This window comes from Chionomys nivalis, chromosome 7, assembly GCF_950005125.1.
Source record: "Chionomys nivalis chromosome 7, mChiNiv1.1, whole genome shotgun sequence".
In the NCBI taxonomy this organism is placed as follows: Eukaryota; Metazoa; Chordata; class Mammalia; order Rodentia; family Cricetidae; genus Chionomys; species Chionomys nivalis.
In genome coordinates, this window is record NC_080092.1 from 65598032 (window position 1) to 65618669 (window position 20638).

General features: G+C 48.3%; 2 protein-coding genes across 8 annotated transcripts in view; one reads left to right on the forward strand and one right to left on the reverse strand.

The window, feature by feature from the left end:
* Myo19 (myosin XIX) overlaps window positions 1-11049 on the forward strand; it is a 33626-nt gene extending 22577 nt beyond the window's left edge. For 2 of the 7 annotated variants that reach the window (XM_057774051.1, XM_057774054.1), the window contains 9 exons: window positions 1092-1199; window positions 2044-2114; window positions 4260-4363; window positions 5590-5702; window positions 6055-6216; window positions 6325-6454; window positions 7468-7553; window positions 9127-9426; window positions 10440-11049. In XM_057774051.1, the coding sequence (XP_057630034.1) occupies window positions 1092-1199; window positions 2044-2114; window positions 4260-4363; window positions 5590-5702; window positions 6055-6216; window positions 6325-6454; window positions 7468-7553; window positions 9127-9426; window positions 10440-10568 (1203 nt within the window). In that variant the 3' untranslated portion in view covers window positions 10569-11049. Of the gene's footprint in view, window positions 1-1091; window positions 1200-2043; window positions 2115-4259; window positions 4364-5589; window positions 5703-6049; window positions 6217-6324; window positions 6455-7467; window positions 7554-9126; window positions 9427-10439 lie in introns of those variants that run through there. The other 5 variants (XM_057774053.1, XM_057774055.1, XR_009057384.1 and 2 more) reach the window with 4 other exon arrangements.
* A 3-nt stretch (window positions 11050-11052) lies between these two features.
* On the reverse strand, window positions 11053-19550 carry Znhit3 (zinc finger HIT-type containing 3). The gene is made up of 5 exons (XM_057774057.1): window positions 19431-19550; window positions 19262-19293; window positions 15982-16062; window positions 14918-14998; window positions 11053-11723 (listed from the first exon to the last, which is right to left on the reverse strand). The coding sequence occupies exons 1-5, from the start codon at window positions 19514-19516 to the stop codon at window positions 11539-11541; spliced, it is 465 nt and encodes a 154-aa protein (XP_057630040.1). The 5' UTR covers window positions 19517-19550; the 3' UTR covers window positions 11053-11538.
* Window positions 19551-20638: the final 1088 nt, after the last annotated feature.

Here is a 20638-nt window from a genome sequence, read left to right on the forward strand (position 1 = left end):
TGGTGGTGATGACATGAAGTGCTGTGTTCACTCCCATAATTGTCTGTTGAGCACCCCTCAGGATCGGGGCTGTCTGCTAGGGAGCAGTAATGTGCCATTCAGAAATGACACAGGTCTCTTCAAGTTTATGCTTCAGTATAAAGGGCCCATAGGAAACAGGCAAGAGACAGCATGGGATATAAGAACGTGACAGGGATGGGGGCTCTCACCCTCTGCTCATGGGGTAGTCAGAGAAGAGTAGCACTTTATATGGAGCTGTGACTGCCCTGTTCAAACCCTGTGCTTGGCTGGGCCCGAATACCACTTCCCCTGGTGTTCTCTGCTTCTTCTGTGTGAAACTTGCATGGGTTGCTCCCACTCCTGGGACCTCTTGACCACTGCCCTTCCACATCTTGTTCACCCACCCTGTCACTTTTTTTATTTGTTCCTATTTATATGTTAACCCCTACTTTGCCGTCACCTTGGGGGCACCCTGGGAAACTTGTTTATTGTCTGAGGAGTGTGCTACAGCCATAGCGTCAGACACTACTGACAGTACCTGCACAGCATGTGTGTTATTAGGCTGACCTGTGACATAGTAGACTGTCAGAGTCACGTCCCTCTGGCACATAGTGTAACAGCAGGGGTGGTGTGAAGCTGTTCTCCTGTGGGAGTGAAGTGGGGAGGAAAGGAGAGGGACAAGCTCTATACCAGAGGACCAGTCAGTGAGAGCCACTGGTCAGAGCATCCCTGGATAAAGGTGACAAGTGATGGGTGATTAAACTGCTTTGCACACGTTCTTTAAGAACTTCCAAGCCACGTTGGATAGCGCACACCTTTAAACCCAGTACTTGGTAGGCAGAAGAAGGCGGATCTCTGTGAGTTTGAGACCAGCCTGATCTACAGTACAAGTTCTAAGACAGCCAGGGTGGTTATACAGAGAAACCCTATCTCAGAGGGAGCAGGGATTTCCAGTAGTTCCCAGGGGATATATGGGTATTGATGTCAAGACTGAGAGGGCCACCAAGGACAAAACATTCCCACTAACCAGAATCCAGCTTATGACCCTGAGCAGCCCCAATCCTGACTCACCCAGGTTTCTCTGTCCGCAGGCCTCGCTGGAACAGCTCCTGCAGGTCCTACATAGCACAACACCCCACTACATTCGCTGTATCAAGCCCAACAGCCAGAGTCAGCCACAGACCTTCCTTCAGGAAGAGGTAACTAACCCTCAGCTACAGCTGCCTAGTATCAAACACCATCTGGCAGGGCCTAGAAAACTAAAGGGAAAACATCTCCAGATGTGGTCACAGACAGTCTCTCAGGCTGGGCCTCCCTGCTCTGGCAGGGCAGTCGTGTGTGGTTGTATGTCTGTACACTGCACCAAGCCTAGCCAGTGTGGCACATGGGGACTCTAGAACACCTTGCTCCTTGCTCACCTAGCCTAGCCGATCTCTGACAAGAGACTGAATCTGCTTGGGGCAATGGCTGCTTACGATTTGTTCAACATCTGTGCAGTCCATGAAGTACGGCTATCTCTGGACTGTTAATCTCATTTCTAGTTTACACAAAAGCACTCCTCAGAGTTTCAGGTTCTGAGGGGTATAGAGATGTGTGAGTGCTGGACAGCACTGAAGAATGGCCAGCAGTCACCTGGCAAATGTGGCTGTACATCCAAGATAACTTGGCTGTGTGGTAAAGTTCTGGGTTCAAATAAAGTAAGAATCTTCACAGTATAACCTTCCGTGTTTGAGCAGCTCTGATGCCAGAAGAGAATAAAGCAGTTCTGTATTGTGAAGTGGTATCAGCCCGGGAGAGGTGAGAGACAGCCAGGACCACTGCGACCTTAGCTACATCAGGAGCCAGCATTAGACAGGGCCTTTCAGGTCCACCAGATCTTCCAGCAGGGAGATCTTCTGGCCCTCTTGGTTTCTTTTGGTCCCATGGAGACTGACATCTCTGTCAGCCAATCGTGCCTGTCATTGAAGGTCAAGACCAGAGATAATGCGAAAGAGATGATATTTCTGGCCTATAGGTGCTTGCCCTGTCTCCCCACCCTTGCAGGTGCTGAGCCAGTTGGAGGCCTGTGGCCTTGTGGAGACCATCCACATCAGTGCTGCTGGCTTTCCCATCAGGTAAGTAAGCCACATTGCTGTAGGGCCAACGCCCGGTGGTGCTCAGAGCTTGGGCCAGACAGAGGGAGGAAGGGAAGAGGAGAATGGCAGGTCTGTGGCACAGGGATGGCACCTGTATGTCTAGTCAGTCACTCACTGTGTATTCTCTGCCCTTGGAGGGCCTACATTCTGTGGAAACAAGAAAATTAAGTATGAGGCAGACACAGTAGCACACTCCTGTGACCCTAGCACTTGAGATACTGAATGAGGAAGATCAACACACATCTAAGGCCAGCCTAAGCTACAAGAGCTAGTTCCAGGACAGGTTCCAAAACTACAGAGAAACCCTGTCGGGGGGGGGGGGGAGCAAACAACTTTCTTATTTTTTTTTTTTTAAGAAAGGGTCTGAGGTTTGAGAAGATGGTTCAAGGTCAAGAGCACTGGCTGCTCTTGAGAAGACTGGGATTCAATTCCCAGCACCCACATGGCAGCTCACAACCATCTATAACTCAAGTTCCAGGGGATCTGAAGCCTTCCTTTGGCATCCAGAGGCACCAGGCATACACATGGTGCACAGACATACATGCAGGCAAAACTCAAAGTTTTAAAAAATTTACAAATAAAACTGGGCATGGTGGCACGGGCCTTTAATCCCAGCACTCAAGAGGCAGAGGCAGGCAGATTTCTGTGAGTTCAAGGCCAGCCTGGTCTACAAAGTGAGTTCTGGGACAGCCAGAGCTTACACAGAGAAACCCTACCTTGGGGGAAAAAATTAAATTAAAAAAAAAATCAATAAGTCTGGATCTCCAGCATCACTGCTAATGCTAAGCTAGGTTTGGTGGGGCTGGAGAGACAGATGGCTCGACGACTGAGAGCACTGACCTGGGTTCAATGCCCAGCACCCACGTGGCCGCTTAGCTGTCTGTAGCTCCAGTTTCAGGGGATCTGGCACCTTCACAGACACACATGCAGGCAAAACACCAATGCACATAGATTAAAAATAAATAAAAATCTTTAAAAAAAAAAAAAGGCAAGATATGGCAACAAACACCTGTAATCCCAACACTGGGAGGCAGACACAGTAGTCTGTGGACTTGCTGGCCAGCCAGTTTAACCAGTCAGTAAGCCCCAGGATCAATGAGAGACTCAAAAAATAAGGTGGAAAGCTATAGAGGAAGGTTTCCAATGTCAGATTGAGGCCTCCACATGTGCAAGCACACACATGCTTCCAAAGATAACACACACAAGTGTAAAGGACAGCTAGTGCTAGGAAAGAAACAGAATTTGTTGTTGCAGGCAAAATCTGTGGTCTGGTTATCAGTGCAGAGCCAGAGGAAAGGGAAGGGCCAGCCTGGGAGGACTTAGAACAGAGAACAACCATAATGCTGTCAGGTAGTGAGACACCAACGGTCTGGGCCACAGAGAAGCAGCACCAGTGAATGTGAGAGAACGGGAGCCAGGCGCAGCTGGCCAGGACAGCCTTGGCAGTGTGCCGAGTGCGGTAGAAGAGGCTGCATCTTGTATTCTCAGAATTCTTGTGCTACTCACTCAAGTTGGATGCAGGGTTAGGACAGAAGGGAAATGAGTGATGTTGCAGGATTAGCTGTGAAAACTGGGAAGCAGTAGGCCCGACTGGGATGTCTAGCTCACAGTAAAGAGAACTGGACGGTTTGCAAGGTGAGTGCTCACGGAGTAGTCAGCGTCCAGGCTGTAGAAACAACTGCTGTTTTCTGGGGCAGGACAGTTTACCAAAATGGGCTAGTCTGGGGGAGGCCAGAGTTGGAGTGTGAAGGAAAAGGGAAATGAGAATCAGGAATTCTCCTGTGGCTTTGTCTGATTTGAGAAGTTCAGAGACAAGCCTCAGAGTCTTAAGAACTGTGCAGGTCCATGCTGTTCATCCTCACGGGGTTTGAGCGCCCCACTACCACAAGGGGATGTGCCATACCACATGAAGTCAGAGGACGACTTGACAAGTCAGTTCTGTCCTCCCAGCATATGGGTCTCGAGGATGGAAATGTTGTCTGCAGGCTTCCCACTGAGTGGCCCTTGGCATCTCTAGGACACACCCTCCTCCATTCAGTTGGGATGGTCAGGCAGCACTGACTTTGAGCCCCAGCTAGGCACCTGGCTCACAGTCTTGTTCTTTTTGTCTTCTTTGGCTTCCAGGGTCTCTCACCAGAACTTCGTGGAACGATATAAATTACTGAGACGGCTCCGACTTCGCACATCCTCTGGTCTCTGGGGCTTGTGTTCTGCCAAAGGGCCCTCTGGTGAGTGGAGCCCATTTTTTTTGTCATTTGTTCAACCGTAGGTTACTGAGGACTGAGCTGTACCTTCTCAGAGATGAGGGTCCAAAGACTGATGGTTGTTGGTACAATGTGGGGAACAAACCCTAGCTGATAATGGTGTAGAAAGGCAGAGTGCTAGCTGAACGGTCAGTGGTAGTGCACACCTTTAATCCCAGTACTCAGGAGGCAGTGGCAGGTGGGTCTCTGTGAGTTCAAGGCCAGCCTGGTCTACAGAGTGAATTCTAGGACAACTATGGCTGTTACACAGAGAAACTCTGTCTCAAAAAGAAAAAAGAGAGGAGGGAGGGAGGGAGGGAGGGAGGGAGGGAGGGAGGGAGGGAGGGAGGGAGGGAGGAAGGAAGGAAGGAAGGAAGGAAGGAAGGAAGGAAGGAAGGAAGGAAGGAAGGAAGGAAGGAAGGAAGGAAGGAAAGGCAGGCAGGGAGCTTGCTCTGATGCCAGGGAGATGTGGAAGTGGGAAGAAGCATTTAGAGGAGTTGGCATGTGGGGATAAACTCGATTAGCTAGGCGACACCCACTGCACATGACAACACCTGAACAAAAGCTCCCAGGCGTGAGACAGAGCCGTAGGTGTGACAGGGAAGGCTAGGGTGCCAGGTGAGCTTTATTCCTGGGTAGATGAGGTGGCTGCTTCAGGGGAGAGGGCCAGTGCTCCATCCACCTCATGCTCTTCTTCACTCTAGGGACCTTATGGGAGGTCTTGGGGGTGAGGCTGTGAGCCTCCCAAGGAGAAGCCAGAGCTGTGTGCAGCTATGGGCACACTGGTCAGTGTTGGTAGGCATGATTCTGTACAGATACAGAGGTAGACAGAAATGGACGGTGAACTTGGCCTTGCCAGTGAGAAGAGTAGGCAAAAGGGAAATCTGAGGAGTCTGGACCAGCCCTGCATGTCCAGCTTGGGCTCCATTTCCAGGAGACATCAAAGGGGGAGAAGTGTACAAAGCACTAGGGTGAAAGTCTAGCCTGTGACGCAGTGTAGCTGTCCATAACTAAAAATGTGGGGATGCGAGAGGCAGAGGGACAGACACAAGGACTAGGACAAGTCTCAGCCCCGCCACAGCTGCTCCCCAACCTCTCTGCCCTTCTGGGCCCCACCAGTAGTTTTCTCTTGGGAGTGTGTCACTCTCCTTTGCCCTCCCCTTCTTTCTCCTCTCTCCACGGTTCGCTCTCCTGTCTCTCTTACCAACAAGCCTCTCTGGGCCCTGGTCCATTTTCTGGATGTCTCATCTCTCGTCTCCTGCATCTGCTTTGGTGTCCTCTGTCTCCAAAGAGGCGCTGGGCTGCTAACTGTCAGAGCCCTCAGGTAAATCTTCCCATACAAGAGGCACACTTGGAAGGGCTTTCCCACAGTTGGGTATGGTCTTCCTTCTCTTCACTTGACTGTACCTGGTAAGGGGTGGGACTGAGGGAGTAGCCAAGCAGTCTGGGATTCCCTCTCCAGGCTTACAGACCTTGCACTTGTCCAAGGAGACATGGGGCAGTGGTGGCTTCAGAACAGTCCCAAACAGCCAGGACTGTGAGGGACGAAAGGGGGAAGAAGAAATGACGAGATTCAGAACAGCAATAAGAGGCTTAGAGAGCCAAGCTCTTCAGACTGCAGAAGCCTGTGGGAATGAGCGGGCACTGATGAAGCCTTTCTCCCACCTCCAGAGCAGCCTCTATGTGCCAAGGAGGCCACACTGCAGCCTCTACTACAGGACATTCTCCATGCTCTGCCAACTTTAATTCAGACAGCGACCCCTCCCAGTGACCCAGCTGAGACCACACAAGTCCCACTGTACTGTGGCAGGACAAAGATTTTCATGACTGACTCCACGGTAACTGACTGGGGAATGAGATTACGGGCGCCAGCAGCAAGTGTAGGCCGTTCTCAGGGGAGGGGAGGGGAGGGGAGGCCAAGCACCTCAATGGACTCCTTCTCTCAGCTAGAGCTTCTGGAATGTGGACGTGCCCAGATGCTGGAGCAGTGTGCCCGCTGCATCCAGTGTGGCTGGAGGCGACATCGTCTCCAAAAGCAGGAGAAACAGAGGCGGGCTGCCGTGCTCATTCAGGCAGGTAGGTGGGGCTGATTCCATATGATGGGTCTAACACAGTCCTGACGGACTGATTTTGAAAAGTGGAAATCATTTGTCCTTCTGTAGTGCCACGAATCAAACCCAGGGCTTCACTCACGCTAGGCAAGTGCTATAACATGGAGCTACATTTCCACACAAGCACAGATCACCCAGACCCTCCTGTTCCTCAGGAACTGATAAGGACTGAGTCTGAGGTCAGTGGCAGCCTGGGTCCTTACAGCTCCCAGGTGGCCCTTCAATGTGCAGCTATCTGTAATGGGCAGTATAACGTAAGACTGTGTGTGTGTAGGTGTATAACGTAAGACTGGTGTGTGCACAGCTATCTGTAAGCTTGTGGGCAGTATAACGTAAGCGTGTGTGTGACTATGTATGTGTACCATAAGCGTTCAGGTGTCCTTGGAGGCCAGAACTAGAGTCAGAAGAGGTTGCGAATCACCATATGGGTGGTGGTAACCAATCTGGTGCCCTGCAAGAGCAGGGAGGTCTTAACCACTGAGCCATCTTTCCAGGAGCGACTCTTAAGCCCCATTTTGCCTTATATATTGACATCACTGGGAAAACAGACTTCATATATTTTTTTTTTTTTTGGTTTTTTCGAGACAGGGTTTCTCTGTGGTTTTGGAGCCTGTCCTGGAACTAGCTCTTGTAGACCAGGCTGGTCTCGAACTCACAGAGATCTGCCTGCCTCTGCCTCCCGAGTGCTGGGATTAAAGGCGTGCGCCACCACCGCCCGGCCAGACTTCATATTTTCACATCAACCCATATTGGCCACATGGCTAACAGCTCTAATGATTTTTTTTTTTTTTTTTGGTTTTTCGAGACAGGGTTTCTCTGTGGTTTTGGAGCCTGTCCTGAAACTAGCTCTTGTAGACCAGGCTGGTCTCGAACTCACAGAGATCCGCCTGCCTCTGCCTCCCAAGTGCTGGGATTAAAGGCGTGCGCCATCACCGCCCGGCTCTAATGATGGTTTTTATGTCTCTGCTGTTTCTTTAGCTATCCGGTCCTGGTTAACACGGAAACACATCAGAAGATTACACATAGCTGCCACGGTCATCAAGCGTGCTTGGCGAAAGTGGAGAGTGAGTGTGTCTGAAGGCCGGGGGTGGGCTTCAGACAGGCCCAAGACAGAGGGATGTCTCCGCTGCTGGGGTGCGGCACCAGCCTCTAAGCCTGGTGTCCCGTGTATGAGAAGGGTACAGACAGCTCCCGTACAGAGTGGCACAAGCAACCCTAGGCTCAAACTGCCAATAAAACTGCAGTTTCTTGATATTTTGCCCCATGAAGCCACTCTAGTCCAGGGCATCACAGCCAAGGCTCTTGACTTTACCTCGTCAAGCTGATGGTTTTCCAGTCAGAATGCTGGAAAGAGCTAGTAAGATGACTCAGCAAATAGAGGTCTTACTGCCAAGACCAAGCCTGACCAACCAAGTTTGAGCCCAGGGACCCTCACGGTAGGAACAAACTCTCACTCACGGTAGGAACTGTTTTTTTTTTTTTTTTTTTTTTTAAAGACTTTATTTATTTAGTATACATACATGCCAGAAGAGGGCACCAAATCTCATTATAGATGGTTGTGAGCCACCATGTGGTTGCTGGGAATTGAACTCAGGACCTTTGGAAGAGCAGGCAATGCTCTTAACCTCTGAGCCATCTCTCCAGCCCACGGTAGGAACTGTTGAGGGAGCTGTGGGCTGCGTTCCTGCCACCCGGCTCCCGGCTGCCTGGCTAGCTCATGCCTCAAAATAACGACACACAAACTGTATTCTTTTAAACACTGCCTGGCCCATTATATCTAGCCTCTTCTAGGCTAATTCTCACATTAATTTAGCCCATTTCTAATAATTGCGTAGCACCACTAGGTGCCACTTAGTGGGAAAGATTCAGCATGTCTGACCTGGCGGCTGGCTGCATTGCATCTGGCTCTGGGGAGCAGCTGCATGGCATCTAAACTCACTTCCTCTTCCTCCCAGCATTCTGTTCTGTTAACTCCACCCACCAAGCAGTTTCTTTATTATTAATTAACCAATGACCTTCCTCCATCAAGGAACAAACTCTCAAAAGCTCTCTCTGACCTCCACAGGTGATTGTGGAATGCTCATGCCCACATGTGCATACATGATACACACAAAGAGGGTTTTTTTTAATTTTTATTTATTTATTTGGTTTTTCAGGGCAAGGTTTCTCTCCTAGCTGTCTTGGAACTCACTCTATAGATCAGGCTAGCCTTGAACTCAGAGATCCACCTGTCTCTGCTTCCCAATTGCTGGGATTAAAAGGGTGCACCCCAACCACCTAACTATTTTATCTTTTTTTTTTTTTTTTTTTTTTTTTGGTTTTTTGAGACAGGGTTTCTCTGTGGTTTTGGAGCCTGTCCTGGAACTAGCTCTTGTAGACCAGGCTGGTCTTGAACTCACAGAGATCCACCTGCCTCTGCCTCCCAAGTGCTGGGATTAAAGGCGTGAGCCATCACCGCCCGGCTATTTTATCTTTTTAAAGAGGGCTAAATCAAACCCCAATTCATAAGCTGTCCTCTGACTTCAGCATGTCCACTATAGCATACTACTTCTGTGTCAAGGAAATGAATGCAAAAGTAAGTCCTTTTAGAAAGGTTAGGCAAACCTAACATTAATAAAGGAATGTTTTCTCTTTAAGATCAGAATGGCCTATCTTGCTTCTAAAGAACTGGATGGTATGGAGGATAAACCCATGCCTCAAGCTCCCAGTTCCCTGAGCTCATCGCTGTCCCCAGCACACAGTAAACTACTAGAGGCAATAATCCACCTCTGGCCCATGGGACTGGTGCTAGCCAACTCAGCTGTGGGTGCACGTGGCTTTCAGAGGAAACTGGTGGCACATGCCTGCCTCCGGCTTCCCACGAGCAACCCCAGCAACAACGTCCAGACACCACAACAAGATCAGGCTGGAATTACGTCCATCAGAGCGCTGCCTCAGGTATATCCTCCTTCTGAGATGCCATCCATGGTCATCCTTCCCACAGCTTCAGGTTGTTCACTGGGGAAGGCAGTGAACAAAGCTGCCTGTCATGGGGGTTGGGGGTGATAGCACAAAACTCCCTAGCCCTACGGAATAAGCCAAATCTATAGGTGTTCCTTACTGCCATTGTTCCAACCAAAACCCAGATTGTTCAGAGCCCTTCAAAAACTACTTCTAAGCATTATTTTTTTTTTTTTTTTTTTTTTTGGTTTTTTGAGACAGGGTTTCTCTGTGGTTTTGGAGCCTGTCCTGGAACTAGCTCTTGTAGACCAGGCTGGTCTCGAACTCACAGAGATCCGCCTGTCTCTGCCTCCCGAGTGCTGGGATTAAAGGCGTGCGCCACCACCGCCCGGCTACTTCTAAGCATTTTATCTCTGAGTGTTTGGCTCTTCCTCTGCAATGTGAGATCCTCAGTTAGGCAAGTACCTCAGCCCTGTATCCTCTACCAGATGGACACAGGAAACTCCCTACAGGGTAGCTGTAAGGAATTAAATGGCATAGTTGACTCTAGGACATTAGAAACGAGTGTGGCCATAGTCTGTCTCCTCACATGACATTCTATCACTTGGTTACTGGCTGTCACTTTCTCAACTGGAAATAGTGAATGTGTGGCCGGGTCCTGTGTGCTGTGCCACCTGTTTGACCTGAAAGCAGGCCTCCCAGCCTGGTCCCAGCTCAGCCCCTTCCCTGGATAACCCTGGTAATGGCACGTCATCTCAGAACCTCCATTTTCTCCTCTGTAAAACCGGGTTAATACCCCGCCTGGTACAAGGGACCAGAGGAAAGAAATGAAGCCAACAAGATGCCATATAATCTGTACAAAGTCTCCCTGAAACTGACAAGGGGTAAACAAGTATTCTGATCTTCCAGCTGTCGGTAGGTGGGATGACAACCAGTACCCTCTTAGAGTAATAGGAAATACTAGGAGTCGGTCACCCTGCCACTCATAGATTGCTTCTCTTTCTCCCCAGGGCTCGATAAAGTTTCACTGCAGGAAGTCTCCACTTCAGTATGCTGACATCTGCCCTGAACCTTCAGCCTCCAGTGTTACTGGTTTTAATCAGATTCTGCTAGAAAGACACAGGCCAGTCCAAGTGTGACTCTTCTACCCTCACCTGCCTACGTGATCTTTAGTGCCTTTGTTTCCAGAAGGCCGTTTCCTGCCAGCTGCCTTGCCAAAGACATCTGATCAACACACAACTGCCAAGCTAATCCCACAGCGACTCCAACTGCGTGTGCAAGCAACAGCTTCTGTCTGTGAGCCAGGGCTTCGTGGTCAGAGTACCAGCAAGCTAGGACTATGGCCTCAGCACTGGCAGGATCTGGGAGTGCTAGTTACCAAGCCAAGATAGGACCACAACATCCCAGCTTACTGTCCCCCTTCAGGCTCAGGTTCGGCAGATGTGACTGTCTGTCCAGAATGTCACTACAGCAGGATAGATACTGGACCATCTACAAGCACTTTAAAATGGCCAAATCACCCTAAAATTGGCTCTAAAATTTTGGCTAGGGAAAATTTACATATAGTTCATTAAGGAACAATGCTATTTAATAAACTGATTTATTTAATGACACCAAGAACAATGAGCAATGCAATGTACACAGAACCACATCTTAAATTTATTCAGTAACACTATCAATCAGTTTTTAATTCAAAAACTAAACCTGGATAAACCTGGTATTTACGATGTAACTCTGAACTGTACCAGAAATAAACTTAAAACCACTATGTAAATATAAATTGCCTTTTCCCTTTTTTTAAAAAAAAAAATGTATGTTTGAATTTTGCCTGCAAGTACGGCTGTGTATGATGCTTACAGTACCTTCAGAGGCCAGGAGAGGGTGTCAGAGCCCGGAACCGTAATCACAACTGTTGGCAGTCATGCTGAAGATTGGTCCTCTGGAAGAGCTGAGCCATCCATCCGGCTGCAAGTTTCCTCTTCATAAAGGACCTGCACCTTGAGTATCCTCGACTTGTCTGATGAAGAAGACCTACATGTTCTACAGCCTTGGAAACAACCTCCTCCTAAGAGGAGCAGTGGGCAGCTTGAGCGAAGAGCACACCCAGGTTTAAGAATCCCTGTTCTTCTGGGATGGCTCCACGATTTTTAAACAGCAGTCTGCAAACTCCACAAACAAGGGCTCCTGCATGCAGGCTTTCATCAGTTTTGCTTTGTTGTCGCTCTGATCGAGGTTAACCATCAGCTGTCTCAGGTGTGGGTTGAGCAGTAAGCTTCTTAAAGCTGCAGATTCACCTTAAAAATCAATGCCAGCTTTTAAGTTCAAGTGGAACCCATGGCAGGGGCTAAAAGCTAAGTGTTTCCAGTGTAATCAACTATGAAGGGCTTGTATCTCCTTAGCCACCATGCTGCCAACCCATGTTGTTAGGTTGTACAACCAACCACACATCTAAACATTCAACAAACACCTTTACTCCCACAGATCTCTGTGAGTTCAAGGCCAGCCTGGTCTACAGGGCTACACTGAAACTTTCTCTCAAAAAAAACAAAAACAAGGGCTGGAGAGATGGCTCAGAGGTTAGGAGTACTGACTGCTCTTCCAGAGGTCCTGAGTTCAATTCCCAGCAACCACATGGTGGCTCACAACCACCTGTAATGAGATCTGGTACCCTACATGCCAGAATATTGTATATATAATAAATAAATCTTTAAAAAAAAAAAAAAAAACAAACCTTTTACCACCTGTACCAAATGTGAATTTTTTTCCTTATAACTACACATTAAGTGCCTCAACTTAGGTTAGATGACTTCAAGTGCATCAGTTACACATTTTACAGTACCCCCCTCCCTTTTTTTTTTTGAGACACAGTTCCTCTGGGTAGCTCTGGCTGTCCTGGAACTCACTACGTAGACCAGGCTGGTCTCAAACTCACCACCTACCTCTGCCTCCCAAGTGCCAGCTACAGTACTATTTTATAAAAGGAACTTGACCGTTGCTGAGAAACAGGTCCTGGAACCAAGCTGCCTTGAACATCAGATGACTGTACCCACAAATTAACTTTCAATATACATGTGAACAAAGAAGACCTGAGCTGGAGAGAGTGTTTGCTCTGCAAAGCACAGGCCCAGTGTTACTATCTCAACACCCACTTAAAGGCAAACATGGTCCTATGCACGCCTGTAACCCGAACACGTGCAAGGCAGAGACAGATGGATCACTGAGCCTAGCCAAGGTGTGTGCTCCAGGCTCAATGAGAGACACCGTCTCAAAAGAATAAGGTAGAGAATGACGGCAGTTCTCAACGCCTCCTGGAGCCTGTGTGCATATACACACACAAATGCAATTAGCACCAATAACAGAATTCTTACAAGCACCAAAGAAGTGGTGCTACAAAAATGTGTGACTGAGTTAGAGATGGCTCAGTGGTTAAGAACACATATTGCTCTTTAAGAGGACCCAAGTTCAATGCCTAGCATACCACCCAAGTTAGGTAACCTATACCTGTGCTCCAGCTCTAGGAGACTCTGACTCATGTGCATATACCTACAGACACATGCACATAATTCAAATGTGGTGAACACCGTCCTCTCCCTGGTGATTGTCCAGTCTATTTATGACTGCACTGTAAGCTGGGTACTGAAGACAGGTAATACAGGTTTCTGCCCCACAGGCTGCTGTAAAAGGCACAAATCTCAGCCGGGCGGTGGTGGCGCACGCCTTTAATCCCAGCACTCGGGAGGCAGAGGCAGGCGGATCTCTGTGAGTTCGAGGCCAGCCTGGTCTACAAAGGGAGTTCCAGGACAGGCTCCAAAGCTACAGAGAAACCCTGTCTCGAAAAACAAAAAAAACAAACAAACAAACAAAAAAAAAACAAAAAAAAAGGCACAAATCTCTACCACCAATGTGGCTATAGTTGTAAATTACTAGTAAGTCCAAGGCACTAAGGGAAGCTAGAAAAGTGCCTAACCTGAGCCTGAAGGTTGAGAAAGGCTTAGGTACACAAAGAAAATCAACTATACTTTTAAAGCACAATTATACCAATCTACAAAATCTGTAGGATTCTGATGTTACACCTGGCACGTGCAAGATGGGAGATTTGAAACCATTATGCTGACAGAATCCTGGGGCTGGACAGGAAAGACCCCACACATTACATTACATAGTAATCTTAGAAACAAGAGAGGCAGAGGCAGGTAGATCTCTCTGAGTCTGAGGCCAGCTTGGTCTAGAGGCAAATGTCAAGCCAACAAGAACTAGATGCTCAAATAAATCCCATTTTATACACACATGGAGGTTAAAGTTCCCTACTGGGTATCTTCCTCAATTGAAACTGTTCTCCACTTTTATCCCCAAGAGACAGGGTCTCTCACTATGTAGCCGTGTCTGGGAGTGCTAGGATCAAAGATCCATGCCATCACTCAGCCTCTACTTTATTCTTTTCCAACACGCTCCCTTACCAATTCACATAGATAGGCTGGCCAACAAAACACTGGGATCCTCCTGCCTCTACCTCCCTAGTGCTAGGATTACAGAACCCAGCTTGCTTCTTTGTTTTAAATAAAGAGATGTTGGGTATTAAAGACAAATCATAAATCTTACACGGTAAGTAGTTAATTAAATCATCTCTCCAGCCCCTCCCCCAAATACCATCCTGGTGTGTTTGTTTATTTGATTTTTGATTTTTCGAGGTAGAGTTTCTCTGTGTAGCTTTGGAGCCTGTCTTCTATAGACCAGGCTGGCCTTGAATTTACAGAGATCCACCTGCCTCTGCCTCCCAAGTGCTGGGATTAAAGGCATATGCCACCACAGCCCAGCCCAAATCCCATCATTAAAAAGAGCTGGCAAAATGGTTCAGCAGGTAAAGATGCTTACTGCCAGGCCTGATGACCTGAGTTCAATACTTGAGACAAAAGTTGTCTGATGTGAGATGCCCTATGCATGCTGTGAATACTTTATTACTATTGGTTACTAAAGAAGTTGATTTGGCCAATAGCCAGGCGGAATAGTCAGATGGGAAATCCAAGAAAAGTTAAAGGGAAAGGAAGGCAGATTCTGAGAGAGGCTAGCAGCCCCCAGAGAAGCAAGATGTGAGGAACTCTGCGTGCACCAAGAAAACAAGAGTCATGTGACCTCAGCTTCTTCAAGAACACGGAACTGTTCTTGGAATGTGCTTTCATGTCCCTCCCATACGTGGCGGAGAGGAGTGAGTTTACTTCGGATTACTCATTGTATCTAGCTAGTGTTATTTCTATTTATATGCCTCTATGGAAAAGCTGCCTCCTGTACTTGTCCTTGTGATTGAACACTTTGTCCAGGTGACAGTCTTAACCCTCAGGGTATATATAAACTGTCTGGTGCTCTGAATAAAGCTGGCTATTGCATGAGACTGTGGTCTACCTCACGCTTAGGCTCCATTCTCCCAGGTTTCACTGCCTGTACAGCAATAAACAATATAAATTAACAAAAACCAAGCTCAGCAAAGACTTACCTAAATTCCTTAACTTCTGCAGAGACACCCTGTCTTCTTCCTCATCACTGTTGAGGAAATCAGCCACAGAGGAGTCATCGTCTGAGGGAAGCAGAAAGCCAGGACAGCCATGGTGACAATATGTGCATGTGTGAGATGGTGAGGGTACACCAGGGGCAGCCAATAAACAGCTTGCTTCTTGGACTTCAAAATTAAACACCCCTCATGCAGGAAAGAGAAGGTGGTAGAATGGTGACTGTGCCTAACCAGTGCATGATGGTTCACGCTTCCTGTGGTCTGCTGGCAAGAGGTCTGGTTCTGCAGGTATTTTTTTCTAAGATGTATTTATTATAAAATTATAAATATTATTTGATTGTTACATAGTGTTCTGCCGGCACGCCATAGGGGGGCACCAGATCTCATTATAGATGGTTGTGAGCCACCATGTGGTTGCTGGGATTTGAACTCAGGACCTCTGGAAGAGCAGCCAGTGCTTTTAACCTGAGTCATCTCTCTAGCCCTGTTTTGTGCTTCTGAACGCCCTACCTGCCCTCTGTCATGACTCCAAGCCTGTGCTGGGCCAATGAACTAGGCCCTGTATAATCCTAGCAAACATAACCCTGTGATCTCAGAAAGGGCAGATATGCCCAGGCCACATGAGAAGGTTCTCCAAGAAGAAAAGGCCCCTCTCCTTTCTGTGAATCGTGGCATAAGAGTTGCTGCCTGCAGAGCCATGACACTCAGGAGGCTTTATGGCTAGATGGACACATGGATAGCATGAAACGTGAGTGCAGTGACAGCCCATTACTGCTCTGAACTCTAGGGAGACTCCAGCAGTTCAGAGCAGGCCTCCCACAGGGACCTACCAGGGCCCAACACAAACCCCAGGCCGCCTGCTCCCTTCCCCCTTCCCGGAACCACGCCCCAGGATGCTGGAAACTCCACCTGTGACAACCTGTGACCACCCTGGGACTGGAGCTGCTACGCAAGTCCTTCTGTACCCTGCCCACCTCCTCCTCCTCTCCTGCCCACTTCCCATCTTTGAAATCCTGCAGAGGTTACCTGGTCAAAACCGCCCGCCTCACCTTTGTCTCCCTCCGACCTTGTTGTCACAGGAGCCACCGTTCTTCTGTTCTCGACAGGACGGGTTTCCGGACTGCACTGCTCTGAGAGAGACACACATTTCAGGCTACGCAAACACAACCTCCCCACCAAGCCAGGGAGAAGCATGTGTACTGGGTAGGGACAAGGGGGCGGGGAGGTCAAATGGAACAACAGGCCGAAGAAACCATGAGTAATTCTGAGTCTGGCAGAAGGGTTGAGCGCAGGTGGCCGTGTGCCCCAAAGCCAATTTCACAGGGCTTTCACCAGGACTAAGGGCAGGGACTTCTACAAGCATCACGTTTTCCCAGCAGTTTCAGATAGCACATGAATGTACCATACGCAACTAGGAACATAGACGTGGGAGTCATCATCGCTCCACGTTGGGGGAGTTTAGCCATAGAACACACTACAGAGATGAATAAGGTGAGAAGGTCTGGTCTGAGTCTACCAAGGAAGCCCAGGAGAAGCTTTGGCAGGCAGAGAGAGGTCTGGGATGGGAGAAAACAGGAGAGAGATGTGTGACAGCGACTATGGAGACCAGAAGAGGGAGTCAGAGCCCCTGAAGTGGAGTTACAGGGGTTGGGAACCAAACGCAGGTCATCTGAAAGAATACCAAGCACACTTAACTGCTCAACCATCCCTCCAGTCCCTGAACTTCTTTTTTATTGCAAACAAAATAAACCAAAAAAAAAAAAAAAAGAAGAAGAAGAAGAAGGCTGGAGAGATGGCTCAGAGGTTAAGAACACTGACTGCTCTTCCAGAGGTCCTGAGTTCAATTCCCAGAAACCACATGGTGGTTCACAGCCATCTGTAATGAGATCTGGTGCCCTCTTCTGGTCTGCAGTATATATGTAAGGAAAATGCTGTATACATAATTAATAAATAAAAATCTTTTAAAAAATTAAAAAAAAAAAAGTTACAGGACAGCCGGGTGGTGGTGGCGCATGCCTTTAATCCCAGCACTCAGGACGCAGAGGCGGGCGGATCTCTGTGAGTTCGAGACCAGCCTGGTCTACAGAGCTAATTCCAGAACAGTGCTGAGATTAAAGGCATACACCACCACTGCCCACCACCACCCGGCTTTTGTTGATTTTTTAGACAAGATTTCTCTGTGTAGTCCTGGCTCTCCTGGAACCAAGCTGTCCTCAAACTCAGAGGTCCAACTGTCTCTGCTTCCTGAATGCTGATATTAAAAATGGAAAAATCTAGGGGGCTGAGAAATGGCTCAGTGGTTAAGGGAACTAGCTGCTGTTCAAGAGGACCTAGGTTCAATTCTCAGCACCCACACGGCAGCTCACAGCTGTCTATAGCTCCAGGGGACAGGACAGCTTCATATCAATGCACATAAAATAAAATAAAATTTTTTTTAAAAAACGAAAGGATAGCCGGGCGGTGGTGGCGCACGCCTTTAATCCCAGCACTCAGGAGGCAGAGGCAGGCGGATCTCTGTGAGTTCGAGACCAGCCTGGTCTACAAGAGCTAGTTCCAGGACAGGCTCCAAAACCACAGAGAAACCCTGTCTCGAAAAACCAAAAAAAAAAACCAAAAAACAAAAAACAAAAAAAAACAAACGAAAGGAAAAAAATCTGAACGGGGGGGGGGGGGGGGATTGACACGCCTGTAAAGCCAACACTGTGGCAATATACAGCAGGAAAATGGAGAATTAAGTCCTAGGCCAGCCTGACATACCTAAGACCTCATTACCAAACCCAAATAAAAAGTAACTAAAAAGCTGTAATTAATAGGGCTGGAGAGATGGCTCAGAGGTTAAGAGCACTGACTGTTCTTCCAGAGGCCCTGAGTTCAATTCCCAGCAAACTGAACTCAACAGCATTCTGTACTGAGATGTGGCGCCCTCTTCTGGCCTGCAGGCATACCTGCAGACAGAACAGTGTATACATAATAAATAAATAAATCTTGTTTGAAAAGCTATAAACTTTCTAAAGTCACAAATGACACACAATGACTAACCTTAAAGGTACATACTTACGGACCTATTTGCACACATGACCAATGTATTTGTGGAAGTATATGCACAAGTAAATACTTTTATTGTATAGAAAGTGTGCTCATGTTGGGCAGTGGTGCTGCACACCTTTAATCCCACCATTCAGGAGGCAGAGGCAGGTAGATCTCTAAGTTGGAGACCAGACTTGGCTACAGTTTCAGGACAGGCTCCAAAGCAGAAACAAACCCTAGCTCGGAAAACCAAAAAAAAAAAAAAAAGAAGAAAGAATGAAAGAAAGAAAGAGTGTTCACATTATACACATAACCTACCAGATGATTCAAGCTTTCTCAACAGTCTCAATATAAAGTCAAACTGATCCTCCTGCCTCAACCTCCCCAATGCTGAAGTTGGCACCATCACTCCCAAATGCCCCCCCCACTGCTGTTTTAAAGATTTTGTTTTTACTTGTGTGTATGCCATAGTATTCAGGTGCCTGTGGAGGTTAGACAAGGGCGTCGATCCCCTGGTAATGGACCTGCAGGTTGCCTACAGTAGGTGGGTGCTAGGAATCAAATTCAGATCTTCTAGAAAAGCAACAAGAGGTTCTTCTAGAAAAGCAACAAGAGGTTCTTAACGGCAGAGCCATTTCTCCATCTCCAGCTTTTCTCTCAATAGGTCAGTAACTTGTCTTAGCCAGACCTGATGGCATAGATCTCTACTCCTATAATCCCAGCACTTGGGGTAGAGAAAGCAGGATCATGAGAAATTTGAGGGCAGACTGAACTATATTTAAAAAAAAAAAAAAAACCTGTCTGAAAATACCACACACATTAAAACTTTTTATTAGTTTCTTTCTTTTTTTTTTTTCCCCCTGAGACAGGGTTTCTCTGTAGCTTTGGAGCCTGGCCTGGCCTCGCCTCAAACTCACAAAGATCCACCTGCCTCTGCCTCCCGAGCGCTGGGATTAAAGGCGTGCGCCACCACCGCCCGGCTGAAAAACTTCTTTCTATTGTAAACAATAAGCAACCATTACTTTAAAGACAGAAACACTGCTGGCTCATTCACCTCGGCCAGGGCGGCTTCTGTAATAGTGAGGGGCTACACTAGAATGCTAAGACGAACAAACAGCTAGGACTGACTTTTTCCAATAAAGTAGTTGACATGCTTCGGTTTGTTAGAGACAAGATCTCAGTCGGTAGCTCAGGCTGGCCTTGAACTCGTGGGGATCCTGCTTCGGGCTACTGTGTGCTGGATTAGCGGGCACGGGAAGGCAAAGTAGGGCCAAGGGCTGCGACAGCGGTCCAGGGTCTTACCTTTGTGCTTCTGGAAACAAGCGACCGAGCAGCTGTAACAAAAAAGACAGGAGGCCCCGTCAGCTCGGGCGGCCGCAGCACGCGCCCCTTGCCCGCGGCCCGGCCTCCTTCCCGGCCCCCCTCCCGGCCCGGTGCTCGCTCTCCCCAGTCCCCACGAGCCCCGACTCACTAGGGCACGCGGCAAGCCGGGCAGCGGTATTTCGGCTTCTCCAAACAGACCACGCAGACCGCGGTTTTACTGTTGAGCGACGCCATGACGTTCCCAAAGCCTCCACGCAGCAACCCGGGCTCTCTCTTTTACCTACGCAAGGACCAATCACAGTGCTCCGCACTTATTGGCAGTCTAAAGCAGTGGCTTGATCTCGTTCTCTCTCCCAGGCCTCATCAGAAGAGAGCCGATACATTCGATACCTAGCCAGGCAGCTGCAGACGGCTTTCTCTTATTAGATCTAGCCATAGAACCACGAGTCTTCCGACTCTGCTTCCCTAGCGCTGCCGTCACACGTGTGCACCACCATGCCCAGTCAAAGGCATTCTTTTTATTTCTATGTATACGTGCGCGCCTGTGTCGTGTTAAGTGCTATTGCCCTGAGAGGCCAGACTAGGACCGCAGCTCCCCTGGAGCTAGAGTTAGGCTGTCTTGAGCCACCTACTGGGGGTGTTTGGGAACTGAACTTGGATCCTCTGCAATTGCAACAAGCACTCCTTACCGCTAAGTCATTTCTCCCAGCCCCAAAGACATTTCTTGAGGTCGGGCCGCTGACAACTGTTTATTGACTGTTCCGCTGTGAGTCCTACAATGTCCAAATTCTGGGGATTTTTTAAAAGAAAAAGAAAATGGTCTAGTCCCTAGGCTTGGAATGAAGACTGATTTTAAACAGGGTCGACCCAGACTCTAAAAATGAGTGTCCTTTACCTGTTGCCCCTCGGCTCATCTCGTTTCTCTCCGCTAGCTGCTGCAGCAGGGTCCACTGACCACAGAGCAGATCAGGGGCCTCTAGGCTAAGGGGTGCAGGCTAGTGAGTCAGGATAGGTGGGCTATGATTAGCCTTGAAGGCCGTTACAGACTTTAGGTGTAGACAGAGTCGTGGTTGTTTTGCTTTTTTGGGAAGAAGGGTCCTGACTGGCCATGAACTTGTATGTAGACCAGGCTAGCCTTAAACTCAGAGAGATCTATCAATCTCTGTGATTAAAGGCGTACATCACCACACCTTGCTCAGAGTCCTGTTTTATAAGAACCTTGCTCCTTGAAGCTCTGAGTTTGACCCAACCTAACCTCTGCCCCCAGGACCTTAAATCATGCTCATCCCAAATGCCTTCTCTTCTATGTTGTCCAGTCTCTAGGGTTTTCTTTGTTTGTTTGTTTTGTTTATTTTT

Coding starts and splice junctions, on each gene's coding strand:
- Znhit3 (XM_057774057.1), bottom strand. CDS start 19,516: ATGGCGTCGCTCAACAGTAAAACCGCGGTCTGCGTGGTCTGTTTGGAG. Junction 19,294..19,430: donor CCGGCTTGCCGCGTGCCCTA/GTGAGTCGGGGC, acceptor TTTTTGTTACAG/CTGCTCGGTCGCTTGTTTCC. Junction 16,063..19,261: donor TTGTTTCCAGAAGCACAAAG/GTAAGACCCTGG, acceptor TGTCTCTCTCAG/AGCAGTGCAGTCCGGAAACC.